General features: G+C 45.3%; 1 protein-coding gene across 4 annotated transcripts in view; it reads right to left on the bottom strand.

Annotated features, from left to right (window-relative positions):
• The window catches only part of rabgap1 (RAB GTPase activating protein 1), a 55,558-nt gene extending 30,585 nt beyond the window's left edge, over nt 1-24,973 (bottom strand). The window contains exons 1-14 of one of the 4 annotated variants that reach the window (XM_028970949.1): nt 24,882-24,973; nt 19,052-19,256; nt 16,721-16,750; nt 15,569-15,809; nt 14,631-14,835; nt 14,345-14,519; nt 12,165-12,322; nt 9,259-9,369; nt 8,956-9,022; nt 8,749-8,851; nt 8,295-8,464; nt 7,707-7,878; nt 6,609-6,702; nt 3,983-4,133 (exon numbers count right to left, since the gene is read on the bottom strand). In XM_028970949.1, coding sequence (XP_028826782.1) covers nt 3,983-4,133; nt 6,609-6,702; nt 7,707-7,878; nt 8,295-8,464; nt 8,749-8,851; nt 8,956-9,022; nt 9,259-9,369; nt 12,165-12,322; nt 14,345-14,519; nt 14,631-14,835; nt 15,569-15,809; nt 16,721-16,750; nt 19,052-19,201 — 1,827 coding nt within the window. In that variant the 5' untranslated portion in view covers nt 19,202-19,256; nt 24,882-24,973. The remainder of the gene's footprint in view (nt 1-3,982; nt 4,134-6,608; nt 6,703-7,706; nt 7,879-8,294; nt 8,465-8,748; nt 8,852-8,955; nt 9,023-9,258; nt 9,370-12,164; nt 12,323-14,344; nt 14,520-14,630; nt 14,836-15,568; nt 15,810-16,720; nt 16,751-19,051; nt 19,257-24,881) is intronic. The other 3 variants (XM_028970950.1, XM_028970951.1, XM_028970952.1) reach the window with 3 other exon arrangements.
• Nucleotides 24,974-25,117: the final 144 nt, after the last annotated feature.

Raw genomic sequence — 25,117 nt, 5'->3', positions numbered from 1 at the left:
GTGTCATAGAAAACTGTTCGGTATTATACCGACAGAATCAATGGAAGTGCTGGGGGCTACGTATCCATGTGGTACCGCATCACCAAGTCCTCGCTGTACACCCCGCAGTGGACACGTACCTGCACTCTGCACGGCCAGCTATACTCTTTGGGTGGCGGCGGCATTCCTCGCACTCGTTCGTAGCACGCGCGAACACACGCATAAATGAAGTGCTGGCGTGGCCCCCCCCCCGCCATGTGCGGGGATGAGGCGCGGGTGTGAACAGGCGGGCCATTATGGAACCGTTTGTTTTTATTAGCGGCGCGGGGGCGGCGTGTCGGCTGCAGTTTGACCCTAGAGGCCAAGTTTATGGACAGTGACACATCTGGAGAAGGTGTGGGTTCAGACGCGGGGGGGAGGTTTAAGGCGAGTTTGTCATCCAGGCCAGCGGCAGGTGCCAGTCACGCGTGCACAGCATCGCGAGAGCGGAATATCTCTCGATTTTTTTATTTTACAACATACCACTACATTTCTGAATGAAATAATAAAATAAAACTTCAAATCTGTCGGGTTAGACCACGTTGTCTTTTTAAATATCTTAGAACAGCAAAGACCTTGTCCATTATAGAAGGATGTGCCCATTCCGTGTGAATGATGCCTGGAAAGTGGCGGTCATTGCGAGGCACCGCGTGTGCCGTGCCATCTGCAGCTTCGACCCCTGGTACTGGTTGTCTGCGCTGGTGTGACTTTTGAGACATCATCATTCAAAAAGCTTGCATCAAGCTCTAAGGATCCCCTAAACATAATGTGGGTCAGTTGAATGCTGTCATTGCACGCACACACACACACACACACACAACACTAAGAAGAAGAAAGAAAAAAAAAAAAAAACAAACACTGCGGGCACAAGGATCTGGTGACACCACGACTCACAAGGGATAGAAAAAAAAAAAAAAAAAGACAACAAAATACAATTGACCAATTATATCTGGCCACCATGTTGCTTGGGTCATGCAGAGTTCATGTGAGAGCACACAGCGATCCCACATATGGATGGATAAGACACTGGCCTCTTGCCTAAACTCACTTCTACACAACTGCATGGGGACACGAACGTTTAATCAGCCAGTCGGCTGGACGCCGGAGTTGACCGACGATCAAAGAGTGGCAAATTCGTGGGCCCGGTTCATCTCAGGACACCTGCTGAGGACAGTGCTGGACTGAACCAGTGGCCACCTCAGAGGGACTAATGAGAGGGAACAGAGGGGAACAATGGCCTTTCGTTCTGCATGAGGAGAGATGCCGGACTCCTTTCAGCACTAATTAAGCTCGGTATGGTGTCAGTCTGTCCAACGTTGAAGGGGACATCAATACGGCATTCCTACTGGCTGGTCACGTGGAGAAAAAGACACACAGACAACAGCGAGACCAGGGATGCTCTTCACCTTCTTCACTTGACAAGGCCTAGAACCAACCCCGAAAGGCCACACGTACAGACACCCACTGTAGTATTTATTTGGACTGCAGTGTGTGTGTAAGCGCACGTTAGTCTGCGCTAGAGAAAGGCGAACATCTTGCGGCCACCTGGGACCCCAGCGCTGCTGACGCGGCCATGCCCATCGTCACACGCGCGCGCCCCGTCCCTCGTCATTATCTGTGCCCCCGCAGAAGGACGGCGGCGTGCTCGCGGCTGCCCAGGCACAGCGCTGGAGGGAGGACAGCGACCCGGAGGTATTCGTGCCAACCTGCTCCAACTCGACTCATTAGCTCAGCGCCCAAATTAAAGCCGGTATTTAATTAGCCGCGCCAGGTGGCACAGAGCACGGCTGTAATGAACACCAGCCGTGACTTCCAGCCTCCAGGACGGGGACCGAACACCCTCGGAGCTCCTCCAATCAAGGACAATGACAAACGATGTGAGACTGTGGACGCGTGTGTGTGGTGAGAAACCAATTCGTTCCCCCAAAAGTTTCAACCTGAGGCCCAGCACACGTCACTTGACTTCACACCCCAAATGACATTAAGAGAAACAGGCCGCAGCAGAGCAGGATGGGTAATTATAACAAGATCTCAATCATTCAGGAGACGAGCAGCGAGCCGGTCGAAAGCGCCATCAGACAGGTTCCTTCCGCACGTCTCAGAAATGATGGATGGCCGCTTCATGACCGGGAGTCACCAGCCAGAGCGCTCATACTTTAAATGTAGTGTAATAGACTCCATGTTCATGTCACTGCAAATCTGAGAAACAAAAAACTTGCACTTTACATTTACAGCATTTACCAGACGTCCTTATCCAGAGCGACTTACAATCAGTAGTTACAGGGACAGTCCCCCCCTGGAGACACTCAGGGTTAAGTGTCTTGCTCAGGGACACGATGGTAGTAAGTGGGATTTGAACCTGGGTCTTCTGGTTCATAGGCGAGTGGTTATATGACAAGAGAATATTTTAAGTTTTTTTTTTTATCTGCAGGTTCTGACTCTGATTAAAGGAAACAGATTGAAATGAAGTACCCATCATGTGAATTACTGAATCAAATAAATCTTGAATAAGTGACCTGTTTATGGTTTTCCACTAAATGCACTTGTTATGAAATCCAAATGAAATCACAAAATGATTTGTTTGGGGTTTCCACTAATCCAAGCTGAATAGGAGAGCGAATTTCACTTGAACTGAGCTGCACCCAAAGCCACGTCACTTAATGAAATTAATTTAAAACCCTGAGCATGTGTTCTTATAAAACCGTTTATAAGTAAATAAAAAGTACTCTTGGTTAGCGCGTTCTCAGACTACTCCGTGGTGGCAGAGCGTAGACGGCATGGCGCGTGGCTCTTAATTTGGTGGAGCTGAAGTCCAGCGGAGCCAGAGGGGAAACGGGACAGGAAGAGCTGAGGTCCAGGCACTGCCTGGGAGCGGGAAGGGCGATTCTGGAAAATGCGCTGGCAGCAGGGCCTGGGAACAGAAACGAGCTGCAGCACAGCTCAGGCTTCAGAACAGCGGAGATGCAGGAGGGCCAGATCAATCACGGGGGATAAAAAAACAATAATAACGAATATTAGATACATATTTCTATAAAACGGTATAAATCCAGATTAAAATGCTTTACAGTAATACAACTGCTTTGCTCAGTCACTTGTACGTGTACAGGATTTTAAATTTAATTAGTGCAGTGTAAAATAATGACTTAAATGCTAGATTAATAAACTGGCCTTAACTGTTTATAATTTCAAGTTTTAAGCGTCAATTCTCAGGAAAGCTAGCAAGGGAAAAAGGAAGATGTAATAAGTAGGAACACTTGCATCTGTTACCGAAATAACAGAGAACCAAACGGTGACACAAAAACACAACAAGGACATAAATAAAAAAAAATCCTACAGATTCCAGGTGCTGGTTCAACTTTTAAGGGACGGGGACATTTTTGCAGAACCATTTAACAATCAGTTAGAATTATATTCAATTAATAAACTGGCCTTAACTGTTTATAATGTCAAGTTTTAAGCGACCATTTCAGGTAAGATAGCAGGGGACAATGAAGATGTAATAAATAGGATGTGTCAAGCAAAAATGTACAGTAAAGACACCAGCTCAGAAAAAGATGAGAACAGAACTTGGCAACTCTGCTTTCCGGATCATCAAAGGTCCACACGTCTACGTCCAGAACATCAAAACATTCAAAGTCCACTAACAGGAAGTGGTCAAAGCAAATAGTTTATAAGTCTTTGGCCATCCCCTCTGAGGCCCCAAGCCTGGCACCGAACACTCGTTTTCACCCTGGGTCCACATCCAAAAACATTTTAGCTAATTTAATGGCCCTGTTCAAATAATTACTGAATATCTCTGTAAACAGACAAATATGGCAGCATTAGCAATTCCATAATGGGGTTCAGATGCTACACACGGGCTTCATCAGGAGACACCACTGTAACCCAGGCCCTGCTTCCCTCCCACAACAAGATCCCAGAGTTCCTGCTGACCCACGTGGACAGAGAAAGTCGAGGCTCCTACCTTAGTAATAAGTGTGCGGTACTCCTCCACCAGGTGGTCGTTGTTATGGCAACCGGCCAAGAGCTGCCACACCTCCCCTCTGAGGGCTTCTGGGACACCGCTGCGGACCAGCGCCGGGAGCTGCTTGGGTCGAACGGAAAGGTTCAGGTGCCTGTAAAAAAAAAAGTTTCATTAAATTGCTGTTTTACCAAAAATATATGAAAGTGAAAGAAGGTGAAATGGTGATATTGGTGAAAGTGATAACTAGAAAGTTATGACATGTGGCGATTGTTCAGCAGTCATCTGAAGCCTTTTAAAAGGAAAGAGCCCTGATATTAATGGCGCCTGTCCACGAACACTGCAGGGCTCTACAGGCCCAGAATGCACGCAGTCCTGGCTCTAGCACTCAAATCTAACGGCCGCAGGCAGAGCAGCCCGCTTTTAACAGCAGCATGTCCGCATCGGGATGGGGACTAATCCCACCTGCTAACTCAATCACACTGACATGAGAGAGGACACGCAAACAGACGACAGGGCAAGGGCAAGTAGGAGGAGAACCGGTAGGAAGCGCCTTTTCCATTAAAACGTTAGGTAAACGACATCCATCGTGTTTTAGGAGATGTTTTCTAGTTTATGAACGTCTAAGGCATGAATTCAAATGAGCCCTCCAGATGCACCGGGTTCAAGAGAGGGGTGCTCTCCTCTGGCCTTCATCCTCCAGGAAACAACCACAACAAGGGCTGCATTGAGTGAGTGGGAGAGAGAGAAACGCAGCCAAACCGCCCGCCCACATGTACCTGGACTGCTGAAATACAGACGAACACTTGCAACGGTGACACAAAAACACAACAAGGACATAAATAAAAAAAATCCTACAGATTCCACGTGCTGGTTCAACTTAGATGAGCTCCAACTTTTAAGGGACGGTTTTGCAGAACCATTTAACAACAAGGCCTAATCAGTTAGATTTTTTTTCCAATTTGAAATGGAATTAGCCATTAAAAGACATCTCTGCATAGTCTCTGTATCTAATCTGAAAACAACTGGCCTCGGCTAACTCTGACATTTTGTGACCTTGCTTTATGAAGAAACATTAGGGGAAGTGAGTGGCCTAGCGGGTAAGGAAGCTGATCCGTAATCAGGAGGTTTCTGGTTCGAATCCCGACTCGTGAAGGTGCTCCTGAGGTGCCACTGACCAAAGCACCATCTCCACACACTGCTCCCTGGGCGCCTGTCATGGCCGCCCACTGCTCACCAAGGGTGATGGTTGAAAGCAGAGAACACATTTCAATGTGTCACCTTGTGCTGTGCTGCAGTGTTTCACAACTCACACTTGATTCCATTAGCATTCCTTTTCATGTTAGTTTTTCACTTAACCTGGTTTGATCACATGTGTTCTTTTCATGTGAAAATACAGAACTATCTGCGCTCGGTGTGGATTTGATCAGCAGCTATAAATTACAAATCCGCCTACAAGTTTTGAGTCAATTCACCATCGTTTCCGGAGCATTAACCTGCATTTCATAACCATTCATACAGGAATATAGCAGAATCTACACAAATCCCATCATTAATGCGGATGCAATATTTTTCAAATTGACATTTTGCATTTACATGAACCCAACGAAGCAAAACTACACTTTAGAGCTCAAACAGCTAATTTAAAAAAACCCAACAGTAAAGACCCTGACATTGCGCATCTGTTCTCCGTTCAGCGATGGAGAGAACATGTCTCGAAAGAAACAAAGAAGCAGTGGTGGAGTAAGTGCAGGAGGAAACCAGATGTGGCCACCACTACTCTCTTAAAACAGTAAACACACACACACACACAGACGAGCAACCAGAAATACACACGTGCACAAATGTACACACTCCTGATAGCAGGGTAGAAAGAGTGGCCTGTGACAGTCTCTAATTAAATTCCTCGGCTTTTTAATTGAATTCATCCCGAGGTTTTGATTAAGAACAATGAGAGTAATGGGAGCAGGAAATAATCTTAATAAGGCCCACTATCTGCAAACCCTTCTCCCACACATTCACATATCTACCTCTTTCGGGATGGTTTCTAAAATGAACTCTGTGTGTGTGTGTGTGTGTGTGTGTGTGTGTGTGTGTGTGTGTGTGTGTGTGTGTGTGTGTGTGTGTGTGTGTGTGTGTGTGTGTGTGCATGCATGTTGGGGACAAGATGCATTTTATCAAATCTTCCCATCCTGCTTCTGGAGAAATTGAAAATAAAAGATGAAAGAACCCCCAGGACACTGAACGCAACCTTTGCTGACCAATCAGCTGAGTCCCACATGCCCTGTTCAGTGTTTTCAGCCAATCTCACATGTTAAGAAAATCAACTCTATTCTCTCTGCCCCACAGTAAAAAGCCCTAAGGGGGGAAATCTGAGACAAAAGGGAGATCTACTGGCTGAGCATTCTAAACGCGAGAGAGTTTGAGTAGGTCACTAATTCATCAACTGCTGTTTCCACTGTCATCAAGGCGCTTGGCATCACGAGGCTCCGCATTGGTCTGCACATTTCAGTAATCATGAATAATCCTCGAGAAGGCTGGCGTGAGTTCCTCTGGCTCTCTTTTAAGACCAGCTGATGACTTCCGGGCATGGCCTTCCTGAGCGTTGCCCACACAACGTCTCACTCACCACTTGGACAGCAGCTCTCCCCAAGTTTCCAGAATCTTCTCCGCACACTCTTTACTCACATCGCCCGAACCGCTCAGCAGGGGCTCGTCATTATCTGGCAAGTAACACAAGCAAAAATGTTAAATGGCTCGACAAAGAAGACCACAGCAAGCTTTTTAAGGTCCCCTGACAAACATTTTCTTAGGTCTTAGTGGTCGCCTAATACTATATCTGAAGAATCTTTCCAAAATTCAGTGCAGCGTTGCAGGAACAAGCCACTTTTGTGCAGTCACACAATGTGATTTCCGCAGGACACGCCGTTTCGGTGTCTGTAGCTTTAAATGACGGTATTGGGTGGTAGTAGCCTAGTGGGAAACACACTCGCCTATGAACCAGAAGACCCAGGTTCAAACCCCACTTGCTACCATTGTGTCCCTGAGCAAGACACTTAACCCTGAGTGTCTCCAGGGGGGGACTGTCCCTGTAACTACTGATTGTAAGTCGCTCTGGATAAGGGCGTCTGGTAAATGCCATAAATGTAAATGTAAATGCAAATGAGGAGAAGAGAGGCTTGATTAGGAGGAGAGCGGCCTATAGGAGTTGAGGGGCCATTCGTAGAAATGATGTCATCAACACTTATTCAACAACCACCATTTAATGGTGCAGACAGGAAATTGTGTCGCCGTTTTTCCCAGTAAAAATGAAATCAGCCCACTGGTTCTTCAGAAGCTTGCGTGATGAAATTAGAAAAAATACATTCATGCTCATTTTTACATTAACTGCAACACTTCGCTCCTTTGGAAGCCATGGCGGTCGGTGGAGATAATATTTTAGGGGAGGGGTGTGAAATTCTCTGGGCGGGCAAAGCATGAGAAAAGGTGAAGTTACCTTCCCCCCCTATGATGTCATAAGGGGACAAATTCCAGATCCAACCATCTGAGCTGCCGCTCTCTGTACAGTGAAGCAGAACGGCAAAAGAACTCTTTACACCTATCACCATTTCTAGCCACTGCAGGACCATAGACAGACTGGGGGAACTCGTGTTAATGTTAAAAAATATCACAAAATGAAATTTTCATGTCAGGGGACCTTTAATGGACACACAAGCAGCCTGCTCACCTTCCTCCTCGTCATCCTCAGGTGGAGAGGGCACCATGGAGCCGTGGGACGCAGAGGACAGAATGTTGGGGCTGGCTGTGGTCTTCCTCCTGTCCCTGTCCGACTCGCTCTCCAGGCTCACCACCTCGTACAGTGTGTCGGTTGCGCTCTTCCGCTCCTTCCTCTCCGTCTGCTGCCGGCGGAACAGAGTAAGCTTTCAACTGAGAGAACCACTCTGTTGCCAAGTATTTTAATTTTATGATTTAAACTACATTTACTTGTCAGACAGAAAGGACAACACAATGCACTTGATATTAATACTTTATATTCAACACATATTGACTTGAAATTCAAACTGTATGTGTGTTACCAGATCCAGAAAAAACTATTAAAAATCTCCTAACAATCGATAAAAAAAGTAATATAAAAGTAACAAAACTATTTTCAGATGCACTCATCTTATTGAAGTAGACACTATGGCAGCGTGTGAAAAAGAAGTACAGCAAGTGATTGTGAAAAATGAAACTGGATTGGAGTCTGTGGCCGACTCCTAAAATATTTCTCCAAATTTGCAAATGTCGGATTATGAAAGCATGAGTGAACACTTACAGGTTTGAGCTTCAGGTAGAAGGTCTCGGTGTAGCTCCGCTTGCTAAACGGCCAGAAGAGCCTCTCGCTGGGTGAACAGACCCTCACCCTCGTCTCCAGCAAGAAGCGCACAGGTTCCTCCACCTCTGTGATCACCAGGTCTACCGCTGTGGTCATGTACATGAACTTATCTGCATGCAGGAGGAGCAGTGATGTGGTGGAATTAAGTTATTTGAATTAAGTTATTTGCATTCAAACCTCACTACCAATGCTTCTTCTAATTTGCTCTTTCCTGCTGAAAACTTTATTACAAATGAGTGACGCATCCCGCTATTTCAAATGTCTGGCCCGCCTGCAATACAATTTCCAGCATCATCGCATACGGATACTTATTCAACATAAGTAAGATGGATGATCAATTAATTTTTGTCTTTTCCTTTGTTTAAAGTAGTAAAGTGTGTTTGTGTGTGTACACCTTTGGGTGTCTCTTCATTGACAGCCTGAAACTGAGGTGTGTTGGGATTCCAGCTCCCTGTGATGATGTAAGACTTCCCATCTGAGCTCTTTCCCATTGACTCCTAGAGAGGAGAAGAGAAGAGATTAAAGATGAATGTTCTGCACGGCAGGGAGGGGAAAAAAATTCCAGATACAGGAAATTAGCAATTAATCCAGAAATACCCACCAGGTCAAGTAGGTGCATATCACTGTTCTTAACATTCTTGCCTGGGCTCAACAAGAGACCAAAACACCTGAAAGACATCCAAAAAGCCACACTAAAAAATCCACTATGAAGAATTAACACCCTCCAAAACACTCGTTCATCTTTTATTTCCATGGCCAAGCTCGGAAGCAGACGTACATAAAAACAGCAGTTGTTTATCAATTATAACTGAATTATGGCTTGTTATGAATAGCTGAAGGTCGTTTTTTGCTGAAGCGTCTCTGCGCTGGCGGCCTCCGTCCCTCTCCAGTAAAAACACAGTACCTCTCGATCGCCAGCTCTTTGTTGGATGTCTGCTGTACGTAGATGACAATTTTCTTGTCCATGCCAGGACGGAGCTTGAAGCTCTGCTTGTCCTTGTCTTTAGACACAGCGCTGCAGACGCACAACACAAACAAGAAAAAGGTTTCTCAATGAATGTTAAATAACTTGTTCATTCCAGGGAAGGAGCTAAAATACTTAATTCAATTTAACATCAAAAGAAAATAATCATTTGTTTAGAAAAAACAGGGAATTTGATTTAAACTTTTTAAGACCTTTTTAAGACCACTTTAAATTAAATTTAAAACCCACGCTGCACCTTTCTTTGCATTTAAAGGGGTCAAAGTGTGAGCTTTAAGTTTTCCATATCGTGCTCAGTCACAGTTAATCAAAAATTTAGGCAGGATTTTGTCAAGAAATCATTTGTTGAACACTGACTTAATGCCAAAATTACAAACATGGCATAAGTGTTTTTTTCTTCCGATTGAAAGACAGTTTAACCTACATGCACCAAACCTGCTCCACACGTGTGCCTTCTTAAGAAAAACATTTCAAATTGACATCCCAGACTTTTATGCTTAGCCCTTTACCACAACACCCCATAACCCTATAAAATTGCTCAGCATCGGGACAACAAGTTCAGCATTCCATGTGTGAAAAATCTATTTTCGTTTTTTCTTGAAAGGTATTGCTGTGAAGATTCTTTAAGTTGACCTATTTCATTCTGGCTGTGACCTTTTACTTCCTGGTTTTATACAGCATGTTTTATCCTCTATTACCCCACAAATGATCCTTGAAGTGAAACCTTGAAAACATGACCACACGCAAAAATGCCACTATTCGTTTTCTCGGATTATGACAGCATGGTCAAGCAGCGCGAATAACCCCCAGAAAGGGGAAAACATACTTAATTAACTAAATTTATTAATAAATATGTAATAAACTAAATTTAAGACCCGTGAACAAAATTCTAACTTTTCAAGGCCTTCATTTATGAATACAAAATGTAAGACTTTTTCAAGTTTATAAGACCCTGCGGGTACCCTGAAAAAAGGGATCAAGGCAGTCCCTGTCAGTCTAATTATGGTAACAGTGGACAAAGTGCAGCAGAAACAAGATGGGTTCCATGCCCATTGAATGGTTTGTTGATTCTGGGGAAAGGAGACATTTACGAGCCTAGACGGTTCCTGGCTGTGTAAACCAGCTGTCAGTGTGGACCCCATTACTATATCCAGATCTCAGAAGAGTGAAGATCAGGTGTTGTCACCTGGAAATCCTCAAATCACAAAGCGACTAGAAGATATAATGAGGACGAGAGCTCTTCCATAGCCACACACTTCTCAAATGGAACAAGCAGTGGGAGATGGAAAGCACCTCACACCGCAAGTGATTTACAAAGCAGCGCTGTCCCCAGAATATGGGGTAACTGGAGACGCTGTCCAGATCAGTATGGGAAACAGATATGCCCGCGGTTCACACCTGACATGGATACTGATTAAACAGCAGAAAATAAGATGCACTGTGATGCAAAATACAAAACAGGAGGCAAAAGTGCAAAATACTGAACCGATGCTGATACAAATTCTTAAAAAAGATTTAATATACGCTAATAATGCATTAGGCAGAGCAAAACCTGATCAGCAGGACCGTTTTACCTCATTTACACTGATCTGCACTGATAAAGGACCAAGCTTCATTAAATGAAAGCTCTTGATTAACTTGTAATGAGCCATTCATTCAGTCCCACATCTGATCTGCTTCTATTCCAGTAACTTCAAAGTTACATTCTGTTCTACTGGCCAATGGCAAGTTGACCAAATGCGAACAATAAAGCTTCATCTTCTACACCAAACACACTTACAAACCCAGTACAAACTGGATCAACACAGAGACAGTGAGACGCAACCCCGCAACCAGCCTACCCTCCGCTGGCAAGGCCTGGCAGAAAATTAACAAGGGTCTCAGGAAATGTCTAAAATAAGACATGATTGGGCTCTTTGTTAACTCAAGGAAATGGCTTGTTAGAGGAAAAAAGGGGGGGGTTTTAAAAGCTCTGAGATGTAAATCACACTATGGCCACAGGATTCATCGGACCAGGCCACTACTTTACGAGTCAGTTCTCATCGGCCCACTGTGCCCACTGGGAGTCCATCCTTCCCATGCAGCAATCAGAAATTGGCACAAATCTAGCCCTCAGTGTCTCAAATCATTACTTTACAACACATCATACACTGGGGCACTGGGGACCCACGCATTTGTTTTGTATTATATGTATTTTTATTGTTGTATTGCCTTTTACATTTTACATTTACGGCATTTATCAGACGCCCTTATCCAGAGCGACTTACAATCAGTAGTTACAGGGACAGTCTCCCCCTGGAGCAGTTTAGGGTTAAGTGTCTTGCTCAGGGACATGATGGTAGTAAGTGGGGTTTGAACCTGGGTCTTCTGGTTCATAGGCGAGTGTGTTACCCACTAGGCTACGACCACCCTTTTGAAACGTTATCGCAACGTTGTACATGTGTAAGACTGCCGATGACAATACAGTAACCTTGAATCAGATACGTCCCTCCACTTAACTGGTGTCATCTTGAAAAAGAGTATCAATGTTTCCTGCCTGCACACATATACACACACAAATCAATGTGCTCCTGACTGACCGGCTGGAGTGAATAGGTCTCTTTGTGGAGCAGGGCAGTCAAATAAGGATGTGAAGAGTCACAAATTAAAGGAAGCATGTGTCCACACTTCTGAGAAAGGAGGAGGTGAACTCTCCTAAGGCTATTTTTACCATTTCCTCAAAACAGGGCACATCCCTTCTGTAAGATGGACAGTAAAGACATTAATGGCTAATTTTCTCAGAATCCACTGGCCACAGTGTGTCTAAAAAAATGTTTCAGTCGACCCACCTGAACGTGCCTTTCCCATCGTCTTCTTTGATTTCCAGACTGACTGTAAAGGTGAAGACGTCACTGTCAGGAGTCACAGGAGGGGGTTGGCTTGTGAGGAGAGCCTTATTGGCTGACCGACGGAAGGCTGTAGCAAAGCTGTATAGTATTCTGCTCACCTGTAGCCACACACACACACACACACACACATTTCAATTGAAATTGAGCAATTTTCCACATGAATGTTTCTTGACAAACGATCACATTTGATGGTAGAATCCCATGTTTGGAGTGATTATTATTAACATGGAGATATATAAACATTGATTGTTACGGTAAAACTTAATAATAGCCACACTAAAGAATAAAATAAAACATTAAACATTAATTTGGTTTGGATCAGATCTGGAGACAAGCAGAAGCATTCAAACAGCGGCTGAACCAATCTTGCTCACACCACCTTTCCAGTCAGCCTCAGCATCCTCACGCTGCACTGATAAAACACGGGGGTCACATAAACAGTCACGTGAACAGAATATCACAAGACACACAAACCTTAAGGCAAAAGCACAGACACAAACAATTGTTTCAGTGCAATCAGCCACACACACACAGGCCATAAAGAGCATAAATCCAGAGCCTGTCAGAAAAACATCCCCTCCTGAGACACAGCTCTGTGGGAACCCTATGACTGGAGAGTCCCTGCAGGGACGGGTGGGGGCTGATGGAGAGAAGCAGCAAGAAAGGGAGAGAGGCGTGTGGCTGTCTGGGAGGTCAGGCTGGGAGGTGGTGGATGGGGGCAGGGGGCTGCCAGGCTCTATGGAGAAGAAATCAGGTCACCTCACACAGATAAATGCTCCGCCCAAAGCACTGAGTGCAAAAATGCCATTCTATTACATTGAAGAGGTTACATTAGTTGTGTTTTGCACGAGGGTTTGCGTGGTCTCCCCATTTTGGGGCTCCCATCCCCATATGGCAGAGGTGGCCTGTCATGGTGCCCACTGCTCACTAAGGGTGATGGTTAAAAAGCTGAGGACACATTTCGTTGTGTCACCGTGTGCTGTGCTGCAGTGTTTCACAATGACAATCACTTCACTTTTGGTATGTGTTTCCTCCAAGTTCTCTGGTTTCTTTCCAGTGCCCATGCACACTCGGTGGACTGGGGACTAAACTGGCCAAAGGTGTCGAGTGTCGTGTGGAGTGCGCCCTGCCAGTGGGCTCATGCAACAACAAACCTAATACGGATTTAAGCACTTGTGGATAGTGACGATCAGTGATATACAGAATTGTTAAAAATATTATGCATATGCTGCTCACGACTACTGAATCACGCTAAAAGTGTTGGATCAAGTCATGCTGTCAATTCCAAATTAGTATGCTACTGTTTAAATAAAAAGCTTGTTTAAGCAGTCAAACAAACGGAACATTTGACTGAAAATACTATCAGTAATTTATAGAGACATAGAAAAGCCATATAAAACTAGTCAGTCAGACTTTCTTTCACATCCTAGTAAAGAATGGTAGAAAGGCAAATCTGGTACCATCTCAAGAACATTACATGTATACTGTTGGAGACCAATGCTCTAGGGGAAAAAACATTAATTAAGCTGAGCTTTATTGTTATTTCAGCTATATACATTAATCATTATATCATTACATGCATATGTATGTAATCCATACATGTATCAAATTAATTAATTAACTAATTAATGTTTTTATTACATGTCTGTAAAATGAGTCACATGGATAAATAACATTGCATCCAATCTAACTGAAGTCTGAAGGAGCTGGAGACAGACAGCATCTGATATACAGGGTGGGCCATTTATATGGATAAAATGGGAATGGTTGGTGACATTGAACACATTTTATAAGTGGTCAGAAACTTGTAAATAACGTAACTTGTAAATAACATAACTTGTAAATAAAGTTACGTTAAAACCAAGCACACCATTGTTTTTCTTGTGAAATTACCAATAAATTTGATGTGTCACATGACCCTCTTCCTATTGAAAAAACAAAAGTTGGATCCAATGGCCAACTTCAAAATGGCCACTATGGTCACCACCCATCTTGAAAAGTTTGCCCCCCTCAAATATACTAATGTGCCACAAACAGACCGTTAATATCACCAACCATTCCCATTTTATTAAGGTGGATCCATATAAATGGCACACCCTGTAGTACACGACATCACTCACCGCCTCCTGGATCTCACAGCGGAAGACGTGGATGCGAAAGATCTCTGAATTGTAGTGGCTCTCTGTGAAGGCGAAACAGTCACTCTCCGGCGTCCCATCGTGACCTCGCACACAGAACAGGATCTTGTAGATGGGGTAGTTGGCAATCTCTGAACTTGACTGAGGGTCCAGCAACCTGGAAGACAGAGCACACGACCGAACAGATGCTGCTAACCGATCCTTGGTGTGCTGCTCAGAAGACACAAATATTTGTATACGGCACCATGTCCTGTAAATGTCTCTGCACCTGACTGTGCCCTCAGACACACTGGGCACCGACAGTGTGACGTCAAGGGGCAGCTGGCACTGGCTGCGCAGGATGCTCATCATTCGGAGGGCCTCCACCTCACTGCGCGGCGCGTTGACCGACGCACAGCCCAGATACGTCAGCTTGCTGAACACCACGCTGTCCTCATCCGGCACCGGCGTGACCGGACTTGCCTCCGCCTCATCTAGAGCGGGCGGACACGGGAGACACGGATGGACACAGACACACAGAAGGAGGGAGAATACTTTCAGGGCTTCCCATAGAATCTATTTATCCATCCCACTCGCCCTCCGTCACTTCCACGATCCAGACAAAAGGCCTCTTATTCCCATCAGGTGTGATCTGACGGGATCTGACGGGGTGACGGGGCCGCTCCATTTACGCGGGCAGAATCAAACCGGATGGCGTCCAATTGCTTTGACAGGGACGCGATAGGATAGCGGCACCTGGCAAACGTCTCTCTGAGAGCATGACGGTACGGAGGGAAAAACTACAAGTCATTTTTTAACAAGCTGGTTTACGTGTTCGTGGGCTAAAGTCAAGGGTTCCTGTGCTGGAGTGCAGCAGAGAAGGACTAAAGAGAGCTGCCACTTATTTAGGTTAATTAAAATACAAATCAAACCGCCAACAGAGGCCCAGGCAACCGAAAGCACATGCTCGCAGGAAACCAGTGATATTAAGAGACGTTTACGGTACGTGAAGCTTTTCGTGCTTTACCTTTCAGAATAGCACCAAATCAACAGTGTTCTAAAATCAGACATGCACTATAACTTTCTCAAATGATCTCTGTTCTGATAAATCCATAAACTGTGAAACAATTCATGCAAAAATGTCAACATTTTCCCATTTCTATGCGGTAATCACTGGGCTCTCTGTGTCTATGGGAACAAAACGGGGGCGAGTAGGAGAGGCTTCACCTCGGTAGGATTGTTCGTTAAGCTCGCTCTCTTGTGCTGACTGGACAGGCAGGACCATCTCCAGTTTGGGCGGGGCGATGAGTGCGGCGGGGCATTGCTGTGAGGGTGTGGATGTGGCAGAGTACCCATGATCCCCCGCAGCCACGTGCTCAACCAGTCCAGCCAGCTCCGCTACCGACGGGTCCATCAGAACATCCTCCAGCTCCCTCTGCAACTGCTGCTCGCTTCCGTTCCCCACGATCTGCACATACACCCCCACAGGCACACAGATAACCACACACACACACACACACACACACAAGGCACAAACAGGGTTAAAAACAAAAGAAAAGAGGAAAAGAAACGGTGGGGGGGAGGGGGGGTGCATGACACGCCACACGCTGATCTGCACAGCAAAACAGAGGAGAACACCAAGCGCCTACAGCATCGCGCCGATTTCTTAAGAAGCAACGCTCCTCACCACCGGCCCGGTGGCATTTCACTTTCCCCTCTGTGACGATCATGAGCTCGGGGGTCCTCATTATACCACCGGCCATAGAACGGAGCAGTCAGAGAAAGAATAGGGGTAGAAGGGGGGGGGGTGACCTTTAAGGAACCGCAGTGATTGATTGTGCCGGAGAACCCAGGCCAGAATTCTGTTTTGTTGGGGCTGATGTTCTTTATCACCGCACCATAGCTCTTTCACATTTGCATTTATACATTTAAACAATATATATATATTATTGATGATAAACATTAACAAGATTACCATTCCCACCTCAAGGCTATAGTTGAGGGCTAGTGCGGTGGAGACAGAAAGGAGGCTGTTAACATGGGCGTGGTCGAAGTGAAGCGCTACTACACTAAGTGTACAGACAGCCAACACTGCGGGGGATTCGGAGCTCTGACTGCCATCTGGGGCCTACATGGGCTCATGGGTACAGAACAGCAACGGCAAGGCACAGCACTACCGCCCCCTGCTGGCCAATCAGATGAACTGCTGCAGCACAAGACTGCAGATGCCACCAGAAAGCAGCCACTGACTGGGGTGGGAGGGACAGAGGGACAGAGCACAGACAGTGTCACCACAGAACCACAACACAGACAAGGAGTAGAGAGAAAAGTAGAGAGATGGAGAAAGAAAGAGAGAGAGAGAGAGAGAGAGAGACTGACCTTAAAGCTGACCCCTTCCTCAGAAATCACCTGTGTAATAAACAACACGTTTAGAGAGCCTTTCCTACACTGAAGTGATATATGAGGGGGTGGGGGCAGAGGACAGAAAGCACAGCAGAATGGCTGTGCACGAAGGGTTAAAACAGGTTTGGAAATTCTTTCAGAGCACAGAGGGGGTGCACACCAGCTAGGTCTTCCGTCGAAAGACACTTATCGAGTCGGCTGGAGCATGAACAGGCATGCTGCACTGGCACAGCGGCAACGGCGAACAACATCGGCTGTGGAAAAAGAGGCCATTTTGTCAAGAAGAGGGAAGATGAACAAATACATGACACGTGGCACAACTGGACAGGTGCATGTGTGTGACAGGGGTGCATGGTCTTCCACAGCAACAAAGCAGCAGCTGGATGGAAGTGACCGGGAGAAAGTCCAAAAAGATAAACAAGTGAGCGGGGGACACCAAAGCCAGAGCAGGGAAGAAAGCTGTTGGGTGGCTTTATTGTCGCCTTTTTCATCCGTCTTGTCTTTAAAAAGGGAGAGAGGAAGAGATAAAGAGTAAGGGATGAAGGGGGAAGAGTGTAAAGTTAAGGCTGGCCTGTGCGTTGGAGACAGACTATCTACTTCCTCCCTGCCTAAGCTGACTGGGTTGTACCAACTGACAGAGCCAGGAGCCTAAATAATGGGTGCGATGAGGATGAGTGTGGGAGCAGTGACATTCTGACCTGGCCTGAGCGTGTCGAAAATGACCGTATAAGTTGAAAGTAGTGACTGTGGCTGCCTGGTCTGTGAACCGCGCCGCTCCAGGTCTGCAGATATCTACAACATGAAATTGTCTTACTGGGAGTTTAGATAACCACGGCTGTTTTTTTTGCGTGGCGCGTTGAGCACAAACCGTGCGGTGAGCACATGCCGTGTTCCTTCCGAGAGCACCGACTGTACGACAACCGTTTTTCACGCGGGTGAACGAGACCTTAACCTTTGTGCGAGGTAATGTAGAACATTTATGGGATGCATCGGTAATCATAACCGAATCGAATTGTGAGGCCAGTGCAGGTTCACAACTACACAGACAGTCCAGCAGTCCGACTGACTTGCTGGTCAACATGCTTTACTAAGGCAGCATAAAACTAGTTTGAGATGAAATGATGGTCACATGTCTTATACCACCAACGTTTTACTCCCTGCTGCCATGTTTAGTTTCTGTTTATAGACAGCAGTGTACAATAAAAAAAAACAGATACATAAATCCATTATCATTATGCTGGTATTCAGTAAAGAGGTGCTCCTTTGGTGTGGAAAATCATGGAATTATACTCATTGAATAAAGGGAGACACTTACACTGGACAGTTACACTGCTCTGCTAGTTACCTTGTGTGTGTAAATGAACTCAATTAGAGCAGCACATCAGAAGTAGGAATAACTACTACATTAGTAAGAACCTAACCTCATCTTGAAGGCTATTCCCCGCAGCCAAGAGCTTTTTCCTCAGCTCAATAACCGTTTCATCCGAAGTGTCCTAATCAAAGACGACCCAATCAATTATCTGCCAATATTCTTTCTAAATGCATGTGATGCCATACAATGGCATCCAGAAGCGCTTTTTCGGCACCTGCACATTTGTTCTGGTAGCAGACGTGTTGACTGCGTTCTGGTCCGCTTTGTGCAGGCTTATGCATCTGGCATAGGGGCGCCCTTTTACAATGAGGATAAAAACCTGAAGTAAACAGAGGAGGGAGGAGGCAGGACTGCCAGGTGTCAGTTTGGTATTTTGGGGGGATATTGCCTGTTGAGATAAATGGTCCAGGATGATGATGTAGCCGTCAATCACTGGGCTCTTGTCATGATAAACTCCCAGTCATAACAACCTCATTAAAATGAAATATCCTGTTATGGGTCATTGAAATAACTATGCACCAACTCAGGGAATAGTTAATATTTTGATGTAATGTTTGAGTTGCCTTACAATAAATAAAGAGTTGGCCAGCATAAAAAATAAATAAATAAATAAATTATATATATATATATATATATGTGTGTGTGTGTGTGTGTGTGTGTGTTTGTTTGGGTTCAAATGGATCAAAAATGTCTGTGATCGGTGACTGCTATAATTGGTATCGATGGCTCCGGACTCCAGTGATATGTAATCAGCCCCAATAACCATGATTGGAGCATCCCTAGTTCTTAAACATGTAGATCCCCAGGAAAAAGAGTGATTAGTTCTACAGAATGGTGACTAAGGCACAAACTGACACACAAAACATTATTATTTTAAATAGCCCTAACAACTGTGCACGTGTGTCCTTCTTAAGACAAAATGGTTCTACTCTTACCTTAAGTCCTGTCTTTTCATCATCGCTACCATTATTAGTGGAAGGGGTGTCATCCCCGAGGCGGGACACCAGCACAAAGTCCTCACTGTTCAGCGTGGACACAGAGTCGGACGACACGCTAATTTTCCCAACCGAGGCCTTGTCATCCATGCCTGCTAAACCAACCCAGGCGCATTCATGAATGAAGTTTAATGAGCAAAATCACCTGGAAAAGAAAGAAAGAAAAAAACAACAAAGGAAAAAAATAATGAGGAACGAAAAGCATGAGAAGCATTTCTTTTTTAAAAGAAAAAAATTCTCTTTAAAAATCTGTGGTGACGCAGCCATCGTGCAGTTAAACGCCTCCTCCAGCAGGCGGAGGTGGCAGAGCAGACCTCTTGCTTTTATACCGGCACCGTAAAACAGACAGGAGAGGAAAGTCGGATCTTAGAAAGCGAGAGAAAAGAAAGGAAGGACAGACATTTCATCTAAATGTCTGTCCTTCACTTTAACTTTAAATCAGATGAGCGGAGTGCGTGGCACGGCGGTAATGTGATGCCATGGCGATGCGTGTGGGAGAACAGAAACCTCGGCACGGCAGGAGCCCTGGGCAGTGTGAGGATGGGCGAGCCGTGAGCCGTGAGCCTTACCGAAACCACATGCAAAATGATCTCCACAGCGATATCCAAATGAGAAACAAATCGCCCGGCATAATAATGTGGGACAATAATAACAGAGGGACACAGACAGTTCTGCATTTTTGATTAAGAAGACCCTCTGTGGCCAACATGGCTGGTGTGGGAGGGAGGCAGCAGAAACGAGACGCCAGGTTCTGACGGTTAGAAGAGTGGAGAGGAGTCAAGAAGGGAGGGGAAGTGGAAGAGCGCAGGGGACGAGAGGCGAGTGCTTCCGAGGCTCAGCGGGCAATCCCAGTGCCACGGGCAGGTGCCCGGGCGGAGCAGGAAGAAGAACCGGAGGGTCCCGGGCCATTTCGCCTCGGAACAACAGAGCATGAACAGGACACAATGTTCACCAGTGCAAGCAAGCGTGCATGCACATGTAACTAATATTACTATGACACAAACATACGCAATATACGGGCACAGAAAGTTCCAATTTCAGATGTTATTTCTAAATGGTCAGGGTTCTTACACACTTTTACACAAGAATTTCTGTGATTTTCAAGTACTCTAATTTTCATGACCATATGTTCTCTGAAATTGTAGCGCAAAAGTGATGGAAAAAAAACACAAAGTCAAATTTACCAAAATACTGTTAAGTTAAGCTTTTCAGGGTTTAGTTTAACAACAGTGTTTCTTCCTTTAGGTTCACGCAACCCGAGCTCAAGCAAAATGGCCTCCATCATGTTCCGGCATAGATCATCAGCTGTAATTTCCGTGACTTTTAAAAGGAAACAAGCGGCTGCGGAAGTGCCATAACTTTACCTGGTTTACTCCATATAGCGAGCAAAGATACTATAAATCTGTGCTAGTTTTAAACATTGAAGTTGTAAATGTAGAAAGAAAATTTATGGGAACCATGTACTTTGTTATACATTCACGCGCTAATAAGATTCCAATTACTTTTCCATAACTTCCATGTTTATTTCAAATTACATGACTTTTCCAGGTTTTTAATTACTGTAAGAACCCTGTATAGTATAGGCAAATACAAGCAGGTAGGAGTTAAACCGGCCCAGTTATTATGTGCTGCTCTTTTTGTACAAATTCCATCATGGTATGAATATGCCATGGGAGTAGATTATCAGTCACATTTATGGGATAGAGGAGACACCTTTATAGGGACAGTCCCCCTGGGACACAATAGTAGTTTGTGGGGTTTGAACCTGTGATTGGTGGTCATCTGCTTCATAGGCAAGTATATTAGCCAATAGGCTACAAAAACGTAAAAACATCTAATTATTAACCAGGATGATTCATAAGAAAATCAAAATTATATGTAAACAAAGATGATACTGATAGTTTGCAAAGTAGGTGCACCTGAAGAAGTCTATACCTTCAGTGCCTTCTGCAACTCCAAATACAAACATCTCTCTACAACTTAAGTCATATGTTGGAAAGAAATCATGGTTCAAAGTGCTCCACCGCGGCCCAATATCTTTAGGTATTTCCTCCCACTACGTTTCAGCTCCGAGGCCAACTTCTTCCAAAATGCCCCAGAGGCGCCCACACCCAACACCCACTGGAGCTACATGGTTTTCTGTGAGCGCGCAGAGGATGACTAACTGAAGACAGGCGGGTTGGTCAACCCTGGATCTCAAATCCATACACAGGTCTGGTCTGGCCCCAGAGGATTCAGGTAAACAGCACCACTCAAGACACTAAAGACCAAACTAAGTAGCGTACAGTAGAATACGGGTCAACACGCAGGAATTTATATTAAACACAACATCTCGACTGGCCACATCAGAAATAAAGCCATATCCCAATATGGCTCAAGTGGAAGCAATTTGGTCTCAAAAGCTGATTCCAAGCTTTTTTGACCCCCCCTTCGCCAGCAGGATTCCAGAAAGATTTCTGGCTGAGCAAGAGATAGCAACCTAGACATACAAATGCCTCCAAGGACTTTCCAGAAGGAAACACCACCAAGGTCAGAACTTGGGCAAGATTGCGTCGTCTGTTCCAATAAGATAAGGCAGCCGACATGCTAAAGGAGCCAGGGCTTCCATGCTTCAGATCTCGCAGTGTTGGTACTGCTGAAAAGGAAGATGTATTGGTTATAATCAATGTCTGGAAAGGTATTATGCTGCATAATAATTCAAAAGAGGAAGCCAAACTACCAAGAGGACAGTGGCCTTGAACATGGCCCTTAAACAAGTCAAAGTAAACATGCCAAGCGGTGGTGTGCTGCCAGTTCAAATGAACGAATAAAACAAAACCCATTCATGACTGTAGAGAATTTAAACTGAAGGTTTCACTGCTTTTCATAAAGGCTAATGCCACCACGACCGGCAGAGCCTCGTGCCACCAAGTCGCAACTGCAGGTTCCTGTTAAAAACCCACATAGCTGGTGAGAGGAGCCTGTGATCGGGGTGGGGTTTCATGCAGATAACAAGCATGTTACATAACGCAAAATAAAATGATATGGACGCAAGTGATGTAGTCACAGCTTATATCCCTTTAGAAAGTATTAAAACACATTACACCTACAAACACCTTCTGTGGATCACCTTCTCTGATCCACACCATTCTGCCTCCAAGTGTGGTGGCTCAGCATAATGTTAAAATGAAGGAGCAGGAGACATGTGCAACACTAAGCTATTTTATATAATGACAGATGAGCAACAAGAAAAAAAAAAAGACAGTGGCAGACCGACGGATGATAAAGAACATCACTAGAACGCAAACCAGGAAGTGGCTTGAGTCCTCTACTGATGGAACTTGACACGTTACCAAGTGACAGCCCTAGTAGGAGCAAGCCTCCACCTTCTCTCACTACTGTGTTGGGAAGAGTACCTGCTCAGCAGTCATCCATGCTCGAGTTTAGCTAGTAGGTAATCAGTGGGAATGTGGAAGGCAGGTATAATAAATTAACTACAATGTGCATTGTTCAAGATCTGGCCTTGATTCAGATCCTGTTGCAGGCTTCAAGTTACATGCTGCAAAAATATTAACCAGTGCATTTGGTGCAATATTGCACCAAATTAAAAACGAATGCTAAATATATATGGATACTGAAACAAGTTCAAAGGAAGAAAAAAGCACTTCACCAAACTGCTCTCAGCCAGGATATGTTAACACATATAAGCACATACGTTTATTTTACATGAATGCACACACAGACACACAATGCTGCTCCACGTGGCTTCACAATGCACAGACTGCCAGTGGACGCCTTGCGAAGTCGCTCTTCTTTCTGCCCCAGGACTCAGCAACCAGGGACAGAGTCTGAAAGCACAAGTGGAAAAAACAAGCTGATGCTTCCGCCCCGGTCTCTTTCTGCAGAGGGCCGCAGAGGGAGAAGTTGTGAGAGCAAAAGGCCCTTTCTTCTGTGCTGTGGTCAGCTGTGCATCACCATGACAACCCCCGTTGATGTGTGTGTGCGTGTGTGTGTGTGCAAATCTACCTGCGACAACAACACTGATGAAGGTATCATTCTTAAACCGGTTAAGAAACAAGCCAGCCCCACAAACACATCTCGAAAAAGTCGAAAAATTTGGGTGCGTTGTCACCTCTCTTTTCACACCGTGCACATATGTTTCTTTCTTTCTCGCCGTCCTTTAACTTCCCCTCTCGCTAATCATTAAGTGTCAGTCTCCTCCAGCGTGGTTATCTATGCAACTGCGGTTCTATGACTGCAGCGGAGGTGTTTCATGGCGGTGCAGCGGAGCCCTTGCTGAGTCAAAAGCTGAGAAAGGGGGGAAAAAACTGCAGTGTGTCAGGTGAGCTGAGGACAGAATTGTGAAAGGGCAACGGACTCTTTTCTTGAGTGACGACATCCTGACTACCAGCTCTCAGCAGTGAATATCAAATGAATAGAAACTGGCAATGCGACCCGAGTCGGTAACACCGAAGAAGCCGCCTTCGGTGACCACACCGGTGGGTACGGGGAATATTCACGTCACATGAAAGAGCACTGACAGTCAACCAGCGCTTAGAAATACTTTGAATACTATAGTATTCCTGGGCTTTTTGTGGCTCCAGGCTGTCGCTAATTCACCGGCATGTCGTGGTACGCAAGTCCAGTCCGCATAAACGTACTGAACAAAATTTCATGCAACCCACAAGAGACCTTCTGGAAAACCACACATGACTGTTAAAGACTACAACACGCCCGCCCTGGAGCCTTTCATGTCGCTTTTATTCCCCCCCCTGCAAATATTTGCACAGGATTCTGTTAAAGAGGGTGTGATAATAACATTACTTTAACCTTTGTTCAACTCACTATTCCGACTGTCATGACGCCAGCTGATTGAAACACACTTGGACAAAAACAATGAAAATCGAATGGAAAAAAAGCAAATAATAAAAAAATATGCAGTAAAATGCTAAAATATTTATTACAACTCTTTCTTGACTCCGCAAAGTCAACGTTAAGCCTAATGGGCACAATTGTCAAATACTGATACACTGTGGTATATATACTGTGGTATATCAGTGTACACTGTGTTACCATGTAAGGAACAACAGGCCTGGACGGGGACTCACTCTTTTAAAGGTCACGGAATCAGTTCAACATTACAAAATGTAAAGTTTACCCCGAGCGGCGCTTTTAAACTCAATATCCTCCCAGACATTACAAGTGTGTGCAAGAACCATGGTTACCAGCGTAGTACTGGCAAACTTAATATTAAAAAAACAAAACTCTAGAATGATAAGAAATGACATCATTGCAATGCCGCATGTGGATTACATCGTTGAGGACCCCATATTGCTGCTCCACTTCAGCTCCACGCAATGCCGAGTTGTAACGCACCATGCCATCATCCTGGCTGCATCTAAGATTATTTCTAGGTGTGCACCGCGGATTTAGCACCACGCACTCGCGGAGCAGCTAGCACGAAACTCATTCTGACAGAAACAGGGCTGCGCCGTTTTAATTCTGCCTTGACGTAGGGCACGCTGCTGTCATTTGGCCCAAAACCTTGGTAGGGTTTTGTTTCTTGTTGCGTCCCATAATTGTGAGCAGACGGGCGTGCACTGAACAGCACACCCCGGCCTTCCCTGCAGGCGAGCCCCGCTCACGGAGCCGTTAGCCGGCTAATGTTGTTAGCAAGGTAGCTAATGCTAGAAGGGGCACTGCCTTCCGGGGACCGCTGCATTACTCGCGTTAAACAGAGGGACGTTCGGCGTGCCGGGAGCACCTCTTGGAAAAGACATAGCTGTCGTACCTGTCTCCACAGTGCGTTTTTATTCCGGAGAGGGTTGTCATAACAGCGCAGCAGCAGAACTCCGCTGTAAACACAAACCGAACCCCGCACACAGTGCGCATGCTCCGTGCGCCGCGTTGCCAGGTCCGCTTCTTAGACGCAGCCTGGTTCGTTGGTTCTCCAACTTTTCACGATGAGTAAGTCCCACCTGGAAATAAACTGGTGTCTGTTCAAGTACCACCATTGTGACCAGCATT

This window comes from Denticeps clupeoides, chromosome 3, assembly GCF_900700375.1.
Source record: "Denticeps clupeoides chromosome 3, fDenClu1.1, whole genome shotgun sequence".
NCBI lineage: Eukaryota > Metazoa > Chordata > Actinopteri > Clupeiformes > Denticipitidae > Denticeps > Denticeps clupeoides.
This window is presented reverse-complemented; position numbering and strand designations above follow the sequence as displayed.